General features: G+C 46.1%; 2 protein-coding genes across 2 annotated transcripts in view; one reads left to right on the top strand and one right to left on the bottom strand.

Moving 5' to 3' along the window:
- Positions 1-121: 121 nt before the first annotated feature.
- Positions 122-4,946, top strand: LOC148105844 (very-long-chain (3R)-3-hydroxyacyl-CoA dehydratase-like). Its single transcript, XM_087830788.1, has 4 exons — positions 122-239; positions 2,917-2,980; positions 4,336-4,442; positions 4,789-4,946. Exons 1-4 carry the CDS (start codon positions 122-124, stop codon positions 4,944-4,946), a joined length of 447 nt encoding a protein of 148 aa, XP_087686914.1.
- Positions 4,947-6,473: 1,527 nt separating this feature from the next.
- LOC148105845 (focadhesin-like) overlaps positions 6,474-17,581 on the bottom strand; it is a 32,238-nt gene continuing 21,130 nt past the window's right edge. The window contains exons 27-44 of the mRNA XM_087838904.1: positions 16,858-17,096; positions 16,692-16,781; positions 16,310-16,457; positions 15,724-15,843; positions 15,525-15,647; positions 15,343-15,420; positions 13,527-13,598; positions 13,310-13,412; positions 13,131-13,211; positions 12,931-13,059; positions 12,741-12,856; positions 12,126-12,386; positions 10,209-10,298; positions 9,256-9,433; positions 9,041-9,138; positions 8,560-8,811; positions 8,394-8,469; positions 6,474-6,689 (exon numbers count right to left, since the gene is read on the bottom strand). Coding sequence (XP_087695030.1) covers positions 6,616-6,689; positions 8,394-8,469; positions 8,560-8,811; positions 9,041-9,138; positions 9,256-9,433; positions 10,209-10,298; positions 12,126-12,386; positions 12,741-12,856; positions 12,931-13,059; positions 13,131-13,211; positions 13,310-13,412; positions 13,527-13,598; positions 15,343-15,420; positions 15,525-15,647; positions 15,724-15,843; positions 16,310-16,457; positions 16,692-16,781; positions 16,858-17,096 — 2,328 coding nt within the window. The 3' untranslated portion in view covers positions 6,474-6,615. The remainder of the gene's footprint in view (positions 6,690-8,393; positions 8,470-8,559; positions 8,812-9,040; positions 9,139-9,255; positions 9,434-10,208; positions 10,299-12,125; positions 12,387-12,740; positions 12,857-12,930; positions 13,060-13,130; positions 13,212-13,309; positions 13,413-13,526; positions 13,599-15,342; positions 15,421-15,524; positions 15,648-15,723; positions 15,844-16,309; positions 16,458-16,691; positions 16,782-16,857; positions 17,097-17,581) is intronic.

Genomic DNA, 17,581 nt, shown 5'->3' on the forward strand with positions numbered 1-17,581 from the left:
GCAGCTGTCATTGTGTGCAGTGTGTGTGCAGCAGGACGCTGTGTCCTATGAGTGTTATACTACAATAAACAGAGCCTGACCGCGGGCATAAAGAGGGCAAAAACCCACTTATGCTCTAAAGATGAAGTTCTGTTTCTCTTCAAATGACCCTCAGAGCATGTGGAGGGTCATTGAATGCATCACAGATTACCTCAAGAACAACAGGCTGAAGAACATAAAAACAGAGTTTCTGTCTGATGGTTTGAACATGAAACAGGAATTATTGAGCAAAAACGGCCAGTTTACTAACTCTGCAGAATTTATGAACTAACATCAGCGCATTCACCTACAATACACGAATGAATATCACCAGTTAAACTGAAAAAGGAAAATAACCTGCATATAAATACAACAGCAGACTACAGCGAACGAGCAGAGAAATGCATTTTATAGATGAAGTGTTGGCAGCGACTTCCGAAAAGCAACAAGGACACCCCTGTCTCACTGTCAGCAGTTAATGAACATCCACCTATGGACTCAAATTGGGGTCATAAATATTTTGTACTTGTTAATCAGGATTTGTATGTGTAAAAAGAATTTGTGTGTGTGTAAAAAAGATTTGTGTGTGTACTTAGCCAAGAAATACTTGTGAAACTCTGCACTCAAGTTTCAAGTTACAAGTACAAATTTTGACCCTATTTATCTTCCTTTCATTTGATTGGTCAATGCCATGACAATCCCTAACCTTCTGTAGCTGTTGAAAGGATAAAGTTGTAGTATATCAGTGGTTAGAAATACCATTATTACTTTAGGATTAGTTTAACACAAAGTCAGGGCTGACCCGGTGTTGTGCCAAAGTAGGTATCCCCGACAGAATTTGTTTCCCCTGTGCTGGGAGCACCAAGAAGTACTGATGTTTTCATTTTGTGAAAAAGTGAAAAATTAGTATCGTTACATTACCATTCAGTTTGAGGGTTACAACAGATGGGATTATTTTTAACAAACCATTAACGTTTTGGCTGATAACTATTTTTATTCTCCTATAACTTTACTATATAAAGAGCTAAATCCTCCAAAGTTTCAGGAGTAATGCGTCATAATAAGAAGTGTTTGTGAACGAAAAATCAGCAATGTGGGATACTGTTTGTCCGTGATTTACACAGGGGGAACAAATTGTGGCAGGATCAGCCTGATATTATTTGTATCCCACTATAACTTCGTTGTATAAAGAGCTAACATCTCAAAAATGTCAGGAGTAGTTAGTCATTATAAGAAGTGTTTGTAAACTAAAAATCAACAATGTGGGATACCATTTGTCCGTGATTTGGACAGTCCAGCGTGTACTCCCGACGCAGGGGAGGGAAACAAATTCTGTCGGGGATACCTAATTTGGCACAACACCGGGAACCATTGCTGTGAGTCACAGTGCGCAGCATAAAGGTCCTTTCATATCGGACGCAGCATGTGCTGCTAATGCTAACTGCTAACTAAGCACGTAAACCTGTGACACAAAAATCACAAAACTCGGACAACCACAGACTGTTTTCCTTCCTAGTGATGAAGGAAAACGCTGAGCTGGCATGAAAAGGGACATTTATTCCCTTCAAGGACCTGAAGCTTCATAAAGCAGCCCTCCAATAGCCAAACCCAGCTTTTCTCTGATTGGATTGTTAAATTTGTGATTGACATGACATTGGCCAATCAGATGAAAGGAAGAAAAATAGGGACGTACTAGTAACTTGAAACTTGAGTGCAGAGTTTCACACGTATTTTTGGTTAAGTACAAATCCTGATTTACAAGTACAAAATATTTATGACCACAATTTGAGCCCATACATCCACAGACTGATGGAGGCAGGAGAAGCTGCCTACAGTCATCAGTCAGTGGATCCACAGTAACATCGACTCTGAGTTCAGCTGCTGATCATCAACTAACTGTTTCTGTCTCATTCCCAGACTCTGATCTCACATAAAACGAAGCAGATTTATGCTGAAACTAAGCTGCACACAGCTGATGTTAGCCAGGAAAACAGTACAGACTGCTAACGTTACCTTAACATGGAGACGATCAACTGCGACACAACATTCACGAAAGCGAAAGTAAAAGCGACGGAAGGAAACGATCAGAGAGGCGTTTGAGGGACGTTCAGAGTCAGGAACCTCAGAAACGGATCAGGCTGGAGTTTAATTCTGTTTTCATCTTTAGAAACATCTGGAAATGGTCATAAAAATGCTGCGTAATAAAGAAAAATAGTGTAGATTAGTTTGAGTTGTGTTTAGCTGAGCTGTGTCTTTAATCAAAGCTAAACTGAAGAGTTCATTTTGTGGAGGAGCAGCAAGACTTTCAGTGTTACTCTCAGGAGAAAGCCTCCCAAATGTCTGTTGTCTTAATAGTGGAATTATCTGGAAAATGAACCAGTTCTTATAAGCTGCTTTTCTATATGAGCAGTCAAAGCATTTAATACAGCGTGCTTCATTCACACAAGCACTTCTTTTTCTAACAATGACACTATGATGGAAGCATCGGAGAGCAAGTCGGGGTTCCATATCTTGCCCAAGGATACCGTGGCGTGCAGACTGGAGCAGCCAGGAATCAAACCTCCAACCTTCCAGTTAGTAATTCTACCTGCTGAGCTACAGTCTGTACTTCCTGAACAACACACCCTCCTTTTGTTTCTTTATTTCCAGTAGCAACCAGGACCATAATGAACCCTGACTGCAAAAGACACTCAGGATCCACCTGCCCAGTAAGTCACCCACTAACTGTAACTATCAGAGCCCTGACCTTCTGCAGAGACGAGTCACACTGAACACAGCAAGTGTCCCTGCTCTCAGATACAAAACCTGCCTTTAAAAGTTCAGAGTAATGAAATCAGCAGTTCTGATTCTAGAATCTGTAGTCTCACACACTTGTGCACTTTTGTTGTTTTGGTTCAGAGCTGCAGAGTAAACCGGTGGTGTGTGTGCAGCTCTTCTTCTGGAACGTCCTGGACCTCCTCCGGTACGCACCGCAGGTTTTATAAGGACGCAGCTGCGTTTGAACCCAATAATGTAGTTTTACAGTCATGCACAAACACATCCGCTTTTCAAACTTCAACTTTACTTTGATAAATCGTTTTAAAAGCACACAGGATGCAGAGCTTTAAGAAGCTTTTAGTTCCTTACAGTTGAACAGCACTCCCTGGACCTGACCTCTCAGCACAATTATTTTACTAATGTGTCAAACTATCTACATTTTTAAACCATGACGTCTTACTTTCCCTCTAAGCAGATACCCAGGGCAGGAACCCTCCCCCTAAACAGCTAGTTTACATTCCAGTGTAGGATCCACTGATATCAGGTCGCAGTGGAAATATTTTTGGTTATTTCTGTGAAAAAGAAACCACTTTGTGACATGTTGATACATGATGTTTGATTTGTCTGCTAGATGGAAAATATTAAGTTGGTGATGTCTGAAAGGGACACGCCGTAGTTCATGAACAATAAGAGTAGTTATTGATAAAGTTATAACTGCACATACGCAAGAAAGGAGAAAACAAATACTTATTTCATTTAATAATAATCGAAAAATTAAGTACATTAAAAAAAATAACACAGGGCAACCAAGCATATCTGACTGGAGCTTTAATGAGTTTTTATTATTTACACCAGCGGTCCCCAACCTTTTTGGCACCACAGACCGGCCTTTAAGGTGTTGCAGATAAACACAACAAAATGAAACCAGTACCGAAGATTTATTCATAACACGGGAAAAAAACCAGAGTAACAATAAAAACCCTGAAAACCACAAATGTCACAGCGGAGCCTCAAACGACTCATGCACCGGCCCGTGACCCGGGCGTTGGTGTTCTGGTTCATGGTGATCTCCATAACACCAGGCCTGAGGAGGGAGCGTATTTACACACACACATAATACTAATATTAACAATGATGATGTGTGTATCAGTAGAAGGTTATGAACGTGCACACGCACTCACATCTAAATATTTGAAGTCCAAACATCCACATTTGTTCCAATGTTGTGGACAGACTGACTGTTCTGAAGGCAGAACTTCAACAATGTCTCTAATAATAATAATAATGATAATAATAATAATAAAAATGATAATGATAATAATGATAATATAATAATGATAATAAAAATAATAATAATGATAATAATGATAATAATAAAAAAAAAATAATAATAATAATGATGATAATAATAATAATATCTTTAATGCCGTATTCGTACTAGACCATATGTAGCTGCATTATGATATACGACGTGATGATTTGAGTACATTCGTAGTTCCAGTGGATTTCCAGATGCAAATGTTTCTCGTCCAATAAGTTGTGCCTGTGGTTTGATGACAGGTATCCTCACGAGCTGCTGTGTGTCATGGAGAAGCCGTCCATCACCATGCTGTGGACTCGCTACACGCTCTGGATCCCCTTATACATCCTCACAGTCATCGTTGAAGGTGTTAAATCATCGAGTTTCCATCTTTTATTCCAACAAACTGAAAGCTGAGCTCATAAGTACTTTGACTTCTCAACATTACGAGGTTCATTGTGTGGTCAGAGTGTTGTGTAAGGGAAGTGTTGGGAGCCAACAGGAAATGGGTTAGCCAAGCAGAGCTGATGATATGAAGCCAGGAAATGAGCACAGTGCATTCCAGCTGCAGTGAGTAACCTCTGTGCTGTAAGCAGAAGTGCTGGAGGAACGTTCTGTATATCAGCAACACACAGGCCAATAACACTGTGATAGTGAATGAAGTAAAAGCACAGCAAGTGAAGCGTTTGTTCCCCTTTTTGTTTCTCTCTCAGCTGCCACCATCTATCAGGCGCTGCCTTATGTTGAGCAAACGGCCTCCCAGTCGTGTCCACTCAACTCAACAACAGCTCCAAACAGCCACCTGCCCGTGGTGCTGGCGCTCTACCTGCCTGTCCTCACTCTTGGTAAGACGGAGAACAACCCTTTGTGACATTACAGTCACCTGATGGACGTGCTGCACTGATCCACGTTTGTTTGAGTCCAAGCTCCTCCTTTACATTTATGGTCACTGCAGTCGTCTTCAGTCAGCCACTACTTTGATTAGCTTTGGTTGTTTCAGCTTCTGCGTGCAGCCACGTTAAAGTTTGTCTCAATAAATCAGACTCACTTTTGGTGAGCATTGATCTGATTCTGTCCATGTTTACACACAACTTCCCTGTGCAAATGATACTTAAAATGACTGAAAGCTCTGATACCAGTGAGGTTTTCTGAGTAATAATGTGGATTAAACTTAATAAAAGCTGTAAAATAGATTAAACTATACATTTCAGACTTGCAGCATAGGCCACTGCAACGTTGCAGAGACAGTTTTACTTTTTTCTTTAGATACTGCATAATCGTTACAGAACTAAGAAATATGTTACCATTATTAGTTTTTTAACTCTTGTGGTCCTCAGTCGCTCGTCCTTGTATGTTGAACATGCTGGTTGGATGAGGGTTAATGAGACGGTTAGTCGTGCCATTGTGAGGCTGATGTACAGCAAACACGTTTAGACGAGAACCTTAACTAAGACAAAAAGATGTTAGACACAGAGGTCGGTCGCTTCACTAACACGACCTAAATCCAGCTGAACTAGAACACAGACTGAAGGAAAAGAATACAAAACGTTCTCAGGTTCTCCTGATTTGTTACTGTTGGGAAAACTACGAGTGACAGTTTCCTGAGGAAGACTAGGACGATGAAGAACAGTTACAGGCCTCACTGTCATATCATCATAGTTGGTGTCCGAGATTTCTGACCAGGTCTGTGGTGACAACACTGAGGAGGATCTTCTATCTGGGGATGTTAAATTGGTGTCATGAATGAAGTTACTGTGTAACTGTAGTGTAACTGTAGTGTAACTGTGTAACTGTTCAGTTACTGTGTAACTGTAGTGTAACTGTAGTGTAACTGTAGTGTAACTGTGGTGTAACTGTAGTGTAACTGTTCAGTTACTGTGTAACTGTAGTGTAACTGTAGTATAACTGTAGTGCAACTGTAGTGCAACTGTAGTGTAACTGTGTAAATGTAGTGTAACTGTAGTGCAACTGTAGTATAACTGTAGTGTAACTGTACAGTAACTGTAGTGCAACTGTAGTGCAACTGTAGTATAACTGTAGTGTAACTGTGTAACTGTAGTGTAACTGTAGTGTAACTGTACAGTAACTGTAGTGTAACTGTACAGTAACTGTGATGTAACTGTAGTGTAACTGTACAGTAACTGTGATGTAACTGTAGTGTAACTGTAGTGTAACTGTAACTGTACAGTAACTGTAGTGTAACTGTGATGTAAAACACTGCTTGGTTTTCAGGAGCCTCGCTCACAGTTGGGCAGCTGCTGAAGGAGAGGCACCACCACCTGGAGAAGTGGAACAGGAAGAGGAAGTAACATGAAGTCACAGCTCGTTGGAGTTACGGATGAAGTCGAATTTAACGATCTGCTGTAAAGAGAGAAAAGGATGTTCTAGACCCAAAATGATTTCTGTTGCACTTTTATTGACAGCACAGATTCCTACAGTACAGTTACTGTCTAACATTAAACAGCAGCTCAGACCAGCAGCCGTGTGTGTCTTTGTGTACGAGCAGCAACGCCTGAGCAGGACGCCGAGGCTCCTCTGGGCTACCAGCCGTACGCTCTGGTCCACACGGCTTTCTTCTTGAACTCTGCAGAGGACCTGAGTGCCAACAGAGCAGCTGAAAGGAACCACAGGAGAAATCAGAGAGATCAGAGAAATCAGAGAGATCAGAGAAATCAGAGGAATCTGGCTGCTCTGAAGACCAGGTCATTTTTTCAGCATATCCTGCCTGTATGAACACTGATGTTTGAGTAAACCTCTCTTAAAATACCACCTGCTCTTTCCACAACTTCTTTTCCAACAGTGCTGTCAGCTGAGTGTCAATAAACATGGTGCATTAGTTCTCATGTAAAGACTGCCACAGATGAGGCCTGTGGAGCTCATTTGGCCAATTCATCATTTATTCATATAGAGCTGAATCACAACAGTCCCCTCTATGGTAACTTGATATTGTGAGTTAACCTGCAACAGTGCAGAGAAACTAACAGTCTAACGACCCTGTCTGAGGGACGTGGTGAGGGTGGAGCTCCGACACAACCAGGTTCTTGGAGACCATGATTGGTTGAACTGTTCTGTCTCTGTGATCACTGACAGAAATATTTCAGCAGAAACTACAAACTTCATGTGTCTGAGCTGAAATTCAGGCTTCTAACCTAAATACACACATCTGCATCCACAGCAGTGCGATGTAAGCACAGAAAGACGTGCGTGGATGAGTATAAACCGCTCAGAGAAGAACAGTGCTGCATAAGAACCAGTCCATGAAACACACGATGCATTTCACAAGGAGACCCGAACATACAGGCTTTACCACCAAGGTTTAGCTTCTGGGGCAAAACCAGTAAAGAAGAAACCACAGCTGGTGGTGTACTGGTCACTTTAGTGAAACCTATGAAAATACACTATTGCCAAACGTGTTCGCTCGTCTACCTTCACACACGTGAACTTCTCTGACTTTCCATCCTGAATACATATGATTTAGTTTGCAACTATAACAGCTTCAGCAGGTCAGGTTGATGTTGGATCAGAAGGTCTGGCTGAGTCCTCGCTCCAACTCATCCCACAGAGGTCAAGTTCTTCCACACCAAACCTGGCTGGACGCACGAAGCTGTGTAAAATACCACACCATAATCGCCCTCTCCAAGCTTTACACTTGGACAACTCTCCACCACGCCCAGACTGCTCCATTCGATTGTCACATGAAGTCTGAGTCATGGTCTCTGCTGCTGTGCTTTAAACCGCTGCAGAGCTCAGCTCCAGCTCAGCTCCAGCTCAGCAGGTCATCTGCTAATAGGAAGGTTGGTGGTTTGATCCCAGTCTGCTCGCCAGCCATCCTTGAACATGGATGAATGTTAGAAAGTGCTTAGTGCACGCTGTGGCTGACCCCGCCCTTCGATTTTAGATGGCCTATCACTTCACAGCAGAGACGCTGTCGTTCCCAGTTGCTTCCACTTTGTCGCCTCAACTTGAGTTTGTGTTCAGGTGCCATCCTATCAGCAGCACAAACACCTGCTCGGGCTTATACACCTGTGGCCACAAGTGACTGAACACCTGCATTCAGTGGTTTGGAGAGGGGAGTACTTTTGGCTTTATAGTGACGTTTTTACCTCGAGGATGTAAGAACCTGACAAAACTCAGGCCAGGTCTTAATTTCAATGAGATCTGCACAAGGATCGTAATAATAATAATCTATATCTAATTAAACTGTTTAGATGTGATTTCATGAAGTAGTTTATGGAGACAACAGTCTGTGTGCTGCTGTGGTTCAAACAGAGTGAAATATTATGAAATGTGTAAGTAGGAAAAAGGCTGCTTTGCTCACCCCTGGCTGTGCTGACCGTTGATGCTGACACGCTCTGGTCAGGAGCTTCCATGATGCTGAGAAGCCAGTCTATGAACTGAGACACACACACGGGGTCATCCCTTCTGCACCTTTACAACGAGTGACATTTGAGCTAAAGTTCAAAGTTCACAGCACAAACACTGACCTTGGGCGTTTGGCTGCTCCAGGGCTCCTTGTCCAGGAGCCGAGGGAGGCTGTGGGACATCGATAACAGGCACCGGGACAGGGCGCCGTCCACCGACGACTCCTCGCCATATAGACCGTGTGTTAGAGCCTGAGGCTTGGGGTCTGGCTGCCATGGAAACCACTGGACCCGGATGCCAAAGAGGAGTGGCATGATGTGGTCACTCCAGGAAACTACTGCAGCAGCAAAGAGCTGGAACAGGAAGTCGGTGGCCTGCAGAGCACACTCAGTTAGAAACACACGACACAGAATCTGCTTCCACCAACTCAGATACACAGAAGAAGCAAACAGCAGCAAGCTTTGCTCTACTGCTGATACTCGAGAGCAGCCTCGCTGTAGTTAACACGGCACCGTCATGGTGGACCAGCATTTAGCTAAGCTCAGCTGCTGGGAGGAAGAGGAGGATGTGTGGGAGTCACATGGCGGTCACTCAGAAACATACCGATCTGGTGTCTCCACGCTGGACGTCTGTTACGCCGTAGGCAACATTTCGGATATGTCCCATCAGCTCCAGGAGCCACTCCACCCGTCTGGAGATGCCTGTGACAAAGATGCTGACTAAATGAAAACCATCATGGTAAAACACACAGGTGTCAGTCGTCTGTTAGATCAGGAGAGATCCACTTTCCACGCAGTAGGAACGCCTTCCTGTCTCACCTGTGTTGATGCTGGTTGCCAGGCGACACTGGTAAAACGTCTGCAGGAGGAGCCACCCCACTCTGCGGCTCGGCCAACCACGGAGGACCCCAGCAATGACATCATTAAGACTAAGGAGGGGCACTCGTCCCTGAGAGGTCAGGTAGGCTAAGACGAAGCAGGTCTTCTCCATTTGAGTCTAAACAGAACGCAGAGATGTTAAAGCCACAGCGCACGCTGAGCTTCAACGAACCGTCACAGACTGAATGACAGGCGTGACGTGATCACCGCACGTGTGCTGAAAGGAAGCCAGCAGAGGATCAACAACGAGGGTCAGCAGCAGCTGAGAGGGCTTCAAACTACACACCTGTCACCATTTCATGTTTAGTTATCCTGTCTTCCTTCTCCCACCCCAACCAATCACAGCAGAGGCCCCGCCCCTCCCTGAGCCTGGTTCTGCTGGAGGTTTCTTCTTGTTAAAAGGAAGTTTTTCCTTCCCACTGTCACCAAAGTGCTGCTCATAGGGGGTCACATGATTGTTGGGTTTTCTCTGTATTATTACTGTAGGGTCGACCTCACAGTATAAAGCACGACTGTTGTTGAAGTGAATAAAGTAACCATGTGAGGAAGATTCCTCTAAATTACTGAAAGCTTTTAACATAAATCACTATATGGTTACATTTGGTCAAACTGAACGTTTACTTAAAGTGCTCCTTTTAGAAATACACACTTGTGTAGTGGGCCCCCTGCTGGGCATTAGGAAGAATGCAGGTTTTACTGTCCACACACTGACAGCTATAAGTAATAAAGCAATATGAGCTACAGGTCACTGGAATTACTTCCATTTCCACTATGAGACCAACAACATGTCTTTGAACCTGTAAACCAAACGTACTTCTGCCCGCGCTTCAGCACATGGAAACAGTGGACGTGGTCCCTCTGTTCATTTTCTGCTGGTGTTATTAACACTGTACCTCAGAGACTTTCATGATCCTCTCAATCTCTGTGTCAGACATCTCAGACAGACACTTGGCCACGCCCACATACAGATCCACTTCATCATCCTGAAATAAATGTACAAGAAATCAAACACAAACACAAAAATTGTTATTTTTTAGTTAAAATGTGTCATTTAAACACCTTTGAACCTGTGTTCATGTGTTAAAGAGGCAAAGCTCGATGCCAGCAGGGCCCAGCAGCAGCACGAATAAAAGGCTTTAACTGTTAGACTGCTCCACACAAAGGTTTCAAAACAGACAAAGACAGCAGGTTGAAGGAGATCAGCTGATTTCACAGAAAGGTGAACAGAGCACGGCTAACAGGTTCAGCTATTAGCAGCTGTTAAACTCAGGGAGCCAATGGTAGGCGACACACACCAGCGCACATATCATCAACTAAATGATTCCAGCCGTTCAAAAGCTGAAATGTAGCATCAAGTACCATGAAACACGAGCACTGTGCTGTTCTTCAGACTGATGAGGTTAATGATGCCACAGGTTCAGAAACATGCTGCTCAACGTAAAGACGACAGAGGATTTGGACAAAGGCTAAAATGAGTCTAACTGCCCGTGATCCTCACACAACTTTAGCTGTTTCACTGTTTTCCTGTTTCTGTTATTGTACTTTGAAAATGCTGGTCGAGATCACGCTGGTCGAGATCACGCTGGTCTAGATCATGCTGGTCCAGAGGTCATGTGACCATGGTCCAGAGGTCATGTGACCATGGTCCAGAGGTCATGTGACCATGGTCCAGAGGTCTTCTTCTACGGGCAGAATTAGCTTTAAATGGACTGCAGCAAACTGTAAACACGTCTCTGACCAGGTGCATCAAACGTGACATTCTTCCTCATGAAGAGGAGGAGGAGCAGACCCTGCATCTCTGAAGGTATGAAGGTCGTTAGTGTCTTTGGAACCGGCACACACATCTGTCTTACTACAGCCAGACTTCATCGTTACAAAGACCTGCGTCTCACCTTTCTCCAGCTGAAAACATCTGGCCTATTAAGCAGCTGTTGTCCTACATCAGACAACCTGCTCTTCAAGCAGTGCCACAGTTAGTCTGCACACACAGACTGTTGTCAGAGGAAATGCTCTGATCAGCTCCTGTCTGCACTTCATTTACTCAGTTTATCCAGCTGACATGTCCTGTGTGTTCTGCTATGGATGTAATCAGGCCAATGCACGTGACTGCATTCTGTTTTTATGTTTGAAAACTTCATATTGTCCTAATAAACCCAGACAGCCATCCCACCAAAACATGTACAGATGTCTGCATGTTTCACTGAAGCACCCAGTTTGTATCCAAGAGTTCGACATCTTTAACTTTTGAGTTTGACGACATCAAACGAACACTAACAGGAACCTGCTGCACATCCTGTCTTTGCACTTATTATAAACCTGACTGGCATTTCTATCAGGCCTCCTCGTCCAACATCCATCAAGATAATTACGTATTACTTATGCTCGTGTCATTAATATAATAACTGAGCACAGGAAACAGATATGTGAGATACAGACAGGGAGGGGCCAGAGCTCTGTGACCTGTTACTGTAACTGTTCCAGTTACCACTGTTGTTATTATGATGCTGTGTTTGGTCCCTGCCCATCGAGGTGTTCTTACAGCTGAGCTAACGATGGGCTGAAGCTGCTGTGGTGATGAGAAGAGCTCATTTCCAGCCGAGCTCCGGTGACTGAAGCTCTGCACACCTACAGCAGCATCTGTCACAGCTTCTTGCTTTGAATAAAATGGGTTTATGCTCCTGTTCGTGTCTCTGGGTGGATGGGAACATCAGAGGATATCACGACCCCCGAGCGTAAAACCAGGGACAGAGCCATGCATCAAAGAAAAAGCTTCTACGTGTCAGTGATAACAGTCAGCAGCTACACTGCACCTGGATTCGGTCGGGCAGGAAGGTGAAGATCTTCTCCGTGGCAGAGCAGAGGATGGTCCAGCAGCTGCTAGAGGGGTTTGGGAGGGCCATGGCCTGAGCCAGGCCCCGCAGCACAGAGCGACACAGGGACGCGCGCTGGGGTCGGAGGTCCTCATCAAACTGCTGCACCCCCAAACTCTCCACATACACCTGCAGCTTGTCCTCAGTCACGTGCTTCATCCACGAGCCCAGAGTCTCATGGAGGTGGGCCCGGGTCTGGTACTGGGGGAGACAGACAGCCAGTAAGGATCTCTGAAGCCTTCATCATTGTACTGGACTCAGCACGTCTCCTACAGCAGAGACAGACTGGATGTGTGTCGTGGTTAAAGAGCATCTGTTCAGCTTTAGAAGCCAAACGCTGATTATTCAGACATTTCTTCAGCTGCTGTACGACTGAGAAACAGCTGAGCTCAGAGGTGAGGCAGTAGATGCTCCTGTTTCTGTTAAGAACACCTAAAGAAACCTGTTCAAATATAAGCTGGATATCAAGAAACAACAGATTAAAGTGGACCAGCCTATAAACCTGATGGAGACTGAATATCAGCTGTCACAGCGCTAATACCCAACTGAACTTACACTGAGACTGTGGACCAGGGGAGGCCACAACCAGGAGCCCAAAAACAGAGCAGCGCTGTGGGAGGACTGGGTCTGACAGGCTGCCAGGACAACACACTGATGCTGCACATCCTCTCCTACAAAACACAACAACAACATCGACTGAACAGGATCTGTGGCTTCACGGACAGCACTGAGCAACAACTCTTACCAAAGCTCATCCTCATTAAAGGAGAAAGAGCGGCGCTCCAGTTGATGGGCGGATACTGGAAAGAGGCGCCGACTGACGCCAAAGCGGTGAGAGCGGTCTTAACCAGGCCTGGATGGGAGGACTGAGGACCTGCGCCCAGAGAGAGACGATGTTACAGAGTTACAGCTTCAAACACAACGACCTCTGTAGATGTCACAAACCTTTTTGTCCAGCTTCTGTGACGAACTCCGTCGTGGATCTGACGACACTTTTCTCTGAGAGGTAACTGAAATCTGGAGGAACTGGGAGTTGGATCAAAGTAGTTAGTGCCCAGTAGATCATTTTAAAGTGTTACTAACGCTGCATCCAGCTCTGCTCCGCCCACTGACTCCTGTGTTACCTGCTGTGTGACTGTGACTGCTGGACATGTGGGCCAGGTGCAAATGTCCCAGCAAACAGGCGCTGTTGGACTGCAAACCGATGGCTCCAGAGAACGTGATGATCTGCAACCAAAGAGCCGACAAGTGGCTGAAACAGACGCTCTGAGGAGCGAGCAGAGGGGAGAGTATCGTGTGTAGTAATGAGAGTAAAGTAATATGTGATAAGTAAACTCTTACCTGTGTGACGGCCCGAATAACTTCATTCAGCCTGTTCTGCTGCTTGGACACGAGCTCCGTCTCGCTCTTCAGCTGCATCAGAGGAGAATCAGCATCACTGTCGCTAACTTCAGCTGCACTTTTCTCCTCTCCTCCTTCCTCTTATCTTCCCTGCTTAACCTCTTGTGTCCTTGTCTTGTCTCATGTGCATTACTTTCCCTCGAACAGTCTCTCACAGTCTGTTCTCTAAAACCTAAAGAGAATTATGGATTTGATCAACTGGTCTCTGAATGCTATTGACACCCTCTTCTCAACGAGAAGTCTGAGCTCGGGAGAGCCCGAGTGCCCTGGAGGGACTTTCCCTGCCGGATACACGATGGACGGGTGGCAGACATGGAGAGTCATGTGCCTGGTGGGATGTTTACCTATTCGGAACCATGATAACAGGGTTCTTGCTGATCGGAGCTGGCTTGGCCCTGACTTATCGGAGAATTGAGAGAGTGGAACCGGCTGTTCAAACCCCCCCCAAGGCTGCCCGCTGGAATCGAAGCGACGGGACGAGGCGCGACCTCTCACAACGAACGCAGCATGGTTAACACCTTGGAGACGCTTACAGCTGCTGTGAAGGCTCAAAACAACACCATTGAGCGTATGGTGGGATACATCAGAGAGGGCCCTGCTCAAAATGACAACCTTGAGCGAAAGTTGGATCACATCACAGAACGGATCACTGCAGTTGTTGTTGTTGTTGTTGGTCTCAGAATCAAAAGAATGACAACACCACGGATCAGAAGTTTGATACCATCATGGGGAGGCTCACGGCTCTCCAACGGGAGATCGAGAGACCAGCGTCCGAGTGTTAATGAATCAGCTTTAAATTCTCCTGTGCTGCTCGTATAACAGAAAAATCTACGAATTCAACATGTGGAAACCACGGCGCCAGCTGTGGGCCCAAGGCTGGTGCAACAACAACAACTCCCTGATGATGACTGTGTGATGACTGTTCTTCCCATCCCAAGCCCACCTGGGTTGGTTGGCAGACTGTTTACTTAGATAGAGCGGAGGACACTGTCTCAGCTGAACTCTGGACACGCACACACATACACTTACACTGATAAGCACGCACTCATCCCCCTCCCTCTCCAAACGCCTTCAATGCTTGTTTCCTGTGGGCGGGTCTGGGTGTCGCGCTGGAATGGTAGCGCTGTGCAGGAGGACTGCTGTGTTTCCTTCGGATTACTCCTCACCCCCTACCCAACCCTGTGGCTTGTCACGTGCTCCAATGTTGTACTGTGGACATTTATGTGCTCTCTGTGCAGAGGAGTTTTTTTGTTTCCTGTTCTCATGCTGTCCTCCCATAGGTGCCCAGCACGAGTAGAGGTCTCTTTTTTTCCTCTTGTACTTTCCCATTGTTGTGTACTTTTTTCAGTGTTTTCTCTGTAACGCTGCCGATCTCCGACTGTATTCCCATGTGATGTCTTTCTTATGTGTGTAAGGGGGGGGGGGGGGGGGGGGTGTCCCATTCCTCTGCGGGGCAACCTGCATATGGCCAATAAAGCCTTCATTCATTCATTCATTCATTCAACTAAAGGTGTGTTTGCATCTCTTTATGAACACGGGGACGCTTCACATGGCTGCACAGAAGACACAGATCTGCATCCATCACATCTTTTTAAATACTGGGTTTGCCAGTGTGTTCCTATGGTAACCATGGTGATTCCTCAAACCTTACAGGGTCACGTGAGCTCGATCATCTATGGCTCCACATGCTTGAAACCACAAAGACATCCTCAGAAACACAACAGCAGGTGATAACATGAAGCTGCAGGCGTCTTACCTGAACGAGGTAACTCTCTGATCCCACCAACGCCACCAGCCCGTTGACAGCAGCCAGCCGCTGCATGGTGGGACAGCCCTGTAACACAAAGGTCAGCGCTGGGACCCCAAACATCCTTTCACGTGATTGGACATCGTTTACATGAACATTTAGGCTGACATGTAGAAAGTGAGGTTTTGTACCTCAGCCAGTAAGATTCTGATCCAGGCTGCGAGCAGGTGAGGGTGGATGTGCTCTGCTTTGCCGTGGCCGCACACCGACAGCCCGTGGACCGCTAACCCCAGAGCCAGGGAGAAGCCCGGGGTCTGGGGACACAGGGTCATCAATGAAACCACAAAGAGCTGCTGGAGCCAGAATGACCCCATCAGCTCTCCTACTGACCTGCTGGCTCTCCTCAGTCAGGCTGCGCAGCGTGTCCGTGACCTCCTCGGCCTTGGCGGCGTCAATAAGACCTGCGCTGAACGCTGAGACGCTCACACACGCCACAGAGTACGCCAACACCTGCACACACACACATGTGAAGGTCAGTGAAAACTTTATACGGCACAGTTTTCAACCTTCACCCCACACTGGCCGTGCAGCGTCTCCACCTTGGACAGTAAACAAAGCTTATCTGTGTTACACACTTTTTATTTGCTCTACAAGGTCACGACGACACGTTTTCACAGCTTATAGAAGCCGAATCTGTTCCAATCGTACGGTAAACATCATAAGATACACATTTTAGTGCTTCGAGGTCATAGGTCAAAGTTCACACATCAGCATCAGGCTCAAAGTTTTAGCTCTTGTTTCATGTTCATGTAGCAGAAACTGTCTTTAGTAGATAATTCATCAAAACGACTATTTCAGCTTCTTCTGTCACAAACGTGTCTGAGCAGAGTTACAATCACAGACTTGTTCCTGCGTCAGAGACTTCAGGACCTCGGCTCTGGTGTCAGTGTGCGAGTCGTGTGCAGGGCTGCTGTACCTCCTGCACCATGCGTCCTCGTCCACTGCAGTCTTGCAGGTTGGCCAGCAGCTTGTCGAGTGTCAGGCTGACACGGACACGTCGACTCCTCTGTCCGCTGCTGCAGAAGGCAGACAGCACTAGACCCAGACCCAGTATACAGCCAGTGCTGAGGAAAGAAGGCGAGAACATGGAAGAGCACATTTAATATGCTGACCCCTGTTTCACTGTTGGATATTAACTCCTAACATGCTTCCAGATGTGTCTGTTGAAAAAGAGTAAATGTGCCAAACGAGCTCTTTTATTGAGCAGCAGAAATGCAGCCTTGGTAACGGCTGAATCTTCCAGCTTCCTACCAACCATGTGATGTCAGTTTGCTCTCTGCAAACACGAGAGGACGTACTTGTATTCCAGGTTGGGGTTGAAAGAGGAACTTTCCAGAGCATCCAGAGGGCCGAAGAGGAGATCAGCATCCTTCTGAGCAGACTCATCACTGACAGAGGACACAGGCAGTCAGTAAGCGTTACGCTGTTGGTTCACATCAGAATCTCCTCCTGCAGACTCTGTACCTGAGGCGCTGGTGCAGCAGGGTGGACAGCACCATGCCGAGACCGAGCCCGGAGTGGAACTGGACGGCCTGGGAGTCGTCTGCGGTGGGGGAGCCCGGGAGGCCGGCCCGCAGTGCCGACAGGATGTGGGTCAGACCGTCCCGCTGCCGCACCACGAGCACGGAGACGAGCAGCGACAGGGCGAGGCTCGCACAGGAGCGCGCTATGGTGCTCGCTGTGTTCTCACCCGAGTAGGAGCGCTGAGGAGGCAGCACAGGGTGAAAGTAATCAATGCAAGAAAGCAACTTTATATTCACAACGACTGTGCAGCCAACAGCAACATGTGTTAGAGAGCAAAGACTCGCTGAGCTGTGAGAACCACGTTTACTGGAATATTGATGCTAATACACTCCAGCTGGTTTACGTGTCGATGCAGCGATGTTTCAGGCTTGTTTTGCTTCTTTTTGGGAGAAAGTCATCAAAATAAAGTTGTTTTTGGTTCACTGCATGCTCGGGATAAAGTGCAGCTTCAAACATCTCTGAAGCCATGGGGATGCATTAGTGCCGCTAGCACGTCTGCACGTCTGGAAAGGCACCGAGTGCTGAAAGTGTTAGCACAGGTGCTAAAGACGGTCAGCGGCTCCCCTCACTCACACTGATGAACACTTTCAGAGCTCAGAGTGATAAAAGCTGCTCCACACTAACAAATCCAACAGTGTTAATCTGACACACACGCTGGTGTTGC

Source organism: Neolamprologus brichardi, chromosome 3 (genome assembly GCF_056152115.1).
Source record: "Neolamprologus brichardi isolate AB-2024 chromosome 3, ASM5615211v1, whole genome shotgun sequence".
NCBI classification, from domain to species: Eukaryota; Metazoa; Chordata; class Actinopteri; order Cichliformes; family Cichlidae; genus Neolamprologus; species Neolamprologus brichardi.

Coding starts and splice junctions, on each gene's coding strand:
- LOC148105844 (XM_087830788.1), top strand. CDS start 122: ATGAAGTTCTGTTTCTCTTCAAATGACCCTCAGAGCATGTGGAGGGTC. Junction 240..2,916: donor AACAGAGTTTCTGTCTGATG/GTTTGAACATGA, acceptor GTTTTGGTTCAG/AGCTGCAGAGTAAACCGGTG. Junction 2,981..4,335: donor AACGTCCTGGACCTCCTCCG/GTACGCACCGCA, acceptor GTTTGATGACAG/GTATCCTCACGAGCTGCTGT.